General features: G+C 43.2%; 1 protein-coding gene across 1 annotated transcript in view; it reads right to left on the bottom strand.

Annotated features, from left to right (window-relative positions):
• Nucleotides 1–80: 80 nt before the first annotated feature.
• Nucleotides 81–3410, bottom strand: part of C922_02175 (hypothetical protein) — a gene marked incomplete at both ends in the record, with an annotated part of 11155 nt that continues 7825 nt past the window's right edge. The window contains 4 exons of the mRNA XM_008817774.1: nt 81–177; nt 377–502; nt 609–2437; nt 2483–3406. Coding sequence (XP_008815996.1) covers nt 81–177; nt 377–502; nt 609–2437; nt 2483–3406 — 2976 coding nt within the window. The remainder of the gene's footprint in view (nt 178–376; nt 503–608; nt 2438–2482; nt 3407–3410) is intronic.

Below are 3410 nucleotides of genomic sequence, written 5' to 3'. Positions count from 1 at the left end.
AAAAAAAAAATGGCTACATTCCCCTCGGGGATTAAAAACATGTTACACATATTTATCTGTAAGAGTGAAATGTTATATGCTTATTTTTCGCTAAATATTTTAATGGACCCGTCACTTGAGGCTGTTAAAAAGTGGTTTTCATAACAAACGACCTTGTTGATAGCATTCGGTGAGTGCCTAAAGGGAAAAGAGTAGTGATCGTGGGCAGCATTCCACATATGTGTAACGGTGATGTCGTTACAATGTTTTTTTTGTTGGTATGACAGGATACGCACTGGTGTAAGCACAAACATAGGGGCGCGAATGTAGAAATTCTCCTCCTCATCACATATGCGTAACTGCGCCACGAATATATGCACAAATGCAAAGGCCCTACCTGAGCGTTTTCCCAATTTTGTTAACCGCCAGATTCAGCTGGTTACTATAAATGTCCATATCTACTAAAGCCTTTTCGTTATCATTCACGAATAAGTTGCAGTCCCACATTTGGATAAATCCGTCCCTGCAGGGGTGAGAGAAGTGGAAGAGAAAAAATGGGGTGTAGAGATGGAGTGTACAGAGTGGGTGAACAGATGGGGCGACAGAAATGCCGCTAACTGCGCTCGTACCTATCCGTCGTAACCAGCCCACTGGTTTGATATTTGGCAATACTCGTTATGTCTACCATGTGGGCATTTTTAACAATTTTCATGAACCGGTTAAACTCATTCGTTGTGCTGTCTGTGGCGTAAAGCCAAAAGCGCAGGTGAGAATCTCTACTTCCAGACACGATTAACGAATCATAATTGAACAAATTATTTGCATATTCGGCTGACTCCTCCTGTAAGTTTGGGGTACCTCTATTTTTCATCAAATCAGAAACGTTAAAATTGGAGAGAGAAGTGCACCAATCGTAGGAGGGGGGATAAAAAGACACCCATCCTTTTTTCCATATTTTGACGGTCTTATCTCTGCTTGCTATTATGATATTTTTTAATATATTCGAATCCTTTGTAATATTTTTCCCATTTTTTTTCATGGGAATTTGTGTTATGTATTCGACTTTATTTGTTATTGGTATTTTGGCTAGCCACATATTGTCATCATTTTTTCGTATGTCAAAAACTTTAATAAAGTTTTCATTTCCGCAGGCACATATGCAGTACTCGGATTGGAAATTCTCGGCATCTCTTATGGGTTTTAATTTGTCCATTCCGTCTTCTTCAGCTGCGTCTGCTTTGCTATAGCAGAGGCTGCTTGTTTGGTTGCCCCGTTCGTTGCAGCGTTCGTGGGTCGCACTGCCAAGGTTTTTGTTGCAATTTTCGTGGCTGACGCTGGCAACGTTGTTGCTGCAAGTTTCGTGGGTCGTGCTGGAAGCCTTTTCTTCCTTCCATTCCATGGAGAGTAGGTGCTTAATGGAGGTGTCCCATGGCACATTCCCAACCACATCTTCACCTGCGCTCCGCTCCATCAGATTGTTCACGCCTTCGTAGGTATAATCCCCTTCTGCCCGTGCGCTGCTAAGAATGGAGATTCCCCCATTTTGTAACAAGAAAGGCACATAATCTGACTTATCATTTAGAAGTGAAATTAACAAGCTACCATCATTTTTGTCACTATAGTAATATTTCTGTAAAGATACGGGATTTGTTCTAATGTCAAATAGGTGTACATAACTGTTGATGCCAGCAAAAAAGCAATTCTTTTGAAAAGACACAATTAGGCTGTTTATAAATGTGCTCTTTTCATTTTTTAAATTCACATGGTCATAATTCCACACAGCTTTTTTACCATCCCATAGCTTTATATTATTTATTGAGCTACTCAAAATGGTAAGAGCCTTACTATTTGATCCTTTAACACATAATCCACTAACCCCATATTTATGGCAGTTTTTCATGCACATAGTTTTGTACTTTTTCTGTGTAATCCCTTTGTTAAATGGGAACTCTTCTCCCATATTATTATCCGCATCGTAGTTCCCACTGTTGACAATATTTCCCTTAATTTTCTTTTCCATGATGTGGATGCTACCAAATGATTCGCTGTTTATTCCTATATCGTTCATTTTATTCTTGAACATGTTGATGCTCTCCTCGTGTATCTTTTCTATCTTTTTAAAATCTTCCTTGTTGATTCCGTACTGCAGATTGTTACTCCCGGTTGCTTCCCCCCCTTCGTTTAGCTTACCGTAGCTCCCGCAGTTGGTTTCATCTCTATTGCTCCTGCTGTTCCACTGGGAAGTTGACGCGCGGTCCACTTGGAGCTCTGTCCTTTGAGTCCTATGCGAGGTGTCGTCCCTCTTCTGCACTAACACAGTGTGGTGGAGTGGTTCATCCGTCTGGTTCGCTGACAATTTGTTTATATTCGACTTCTTCATCAACTTCGTTTCGGCATCTATTGAGGCGTCTTTTCTCCGCATCTGAGATTTCTCCTCCGAGTTTCTATTCCGTATCTCCTTATTCTGCGCAGTTTGGTGCCCCTCTGAACTGTTTTCCGCTACAGTCCTAATGTTCGCCTCCCCCGTCACGATTGTCCCATCCATAGAGGTGTCATTCGATTTGTTTTCCTTTTCTTTGCAAGCACGTCTGACATTCGAGACATCACCAACAATCCTGCTATTACCGTCGGCGCTCTTCGACTTGATGGAGCAAACTTTTGGCTGCCTTTTCTTCACTACATCTGCACTGGCGCCGTTGAAAGTGCGCACCGTTTTGCTCACCTCTGTTACTTCCTGTTTGTGGTCCTCCCCGATGGGGCCTCTGCTGTCATTCGTGTTGCGGGTTGCATTGCCGCTTATCTGTCTTGGGGCCAAATTGAAGTCCAATCTATTCTCTCCGCAATGTTGATCGGTCCGACCATACGGGGGTGAGAAATTCGCCTTGCTTTCTTCCGCGATGGGGATGCCACATGGGCTGCTGTACATGCTGATTGCCGTGCCTACCGAGCAATCTCTACTGTCGTACTTTCCGACAATGGTACCATCCTCCTTTTTCGCTGTGTCGCTTGGTAGGAAGTCCTTTCCATCAATGTGCACGTTTGTCAATACACAGTTTAATTCCTGGCTGCCCTTTTTCATCTTATAGGAAATAGGGTCTCTTTTTTTCCCCGGAATGTTGCAACCCTCGTGTTGAACGCGTCCTTCTAATGGTTTCGACGATAGGAATTCACTTCTTCCTTTTGGAAAAGCGTCACTACTGATGGCTTTATTTACGGTGGGGCAGTGTATGCACGAATCGACTGGAGACGACTTTTTCTTATCCCATTTGCTATTGCACAAAGGTGATTCATTCTCTGGTGCCTCCGCTCCTTGGTAGGGCCCTCCTTCAGATTTACTGCATAATAAACCTTGGCATGGGTCGGAAATGGTGACGTCCCTTTGTGTCTTTTCTTCCTCCCCCTTAGGGCCTTTTGCCTGGTAATGCCCCTTT

Source organism: Plasmodium inui, assembly GCF_000524495.1.
Source record: "Plasmodium inui San Antonio 1 unplaced genomic scaffold supercont1.7, whole genome shotgun sequence".
Classification (NCBI taxonomy): Eukaryota; Apicomplexa; class Aconoidasida; order Haemosporida; family Plasmodiidae; genus Plasmodium; species Plasmodium inui.
The sequence above is the reverse complement of the archived record's forward strand: the minus strand, read 5'-3'. Positions and strand labels throughout refer to the sequence as shown.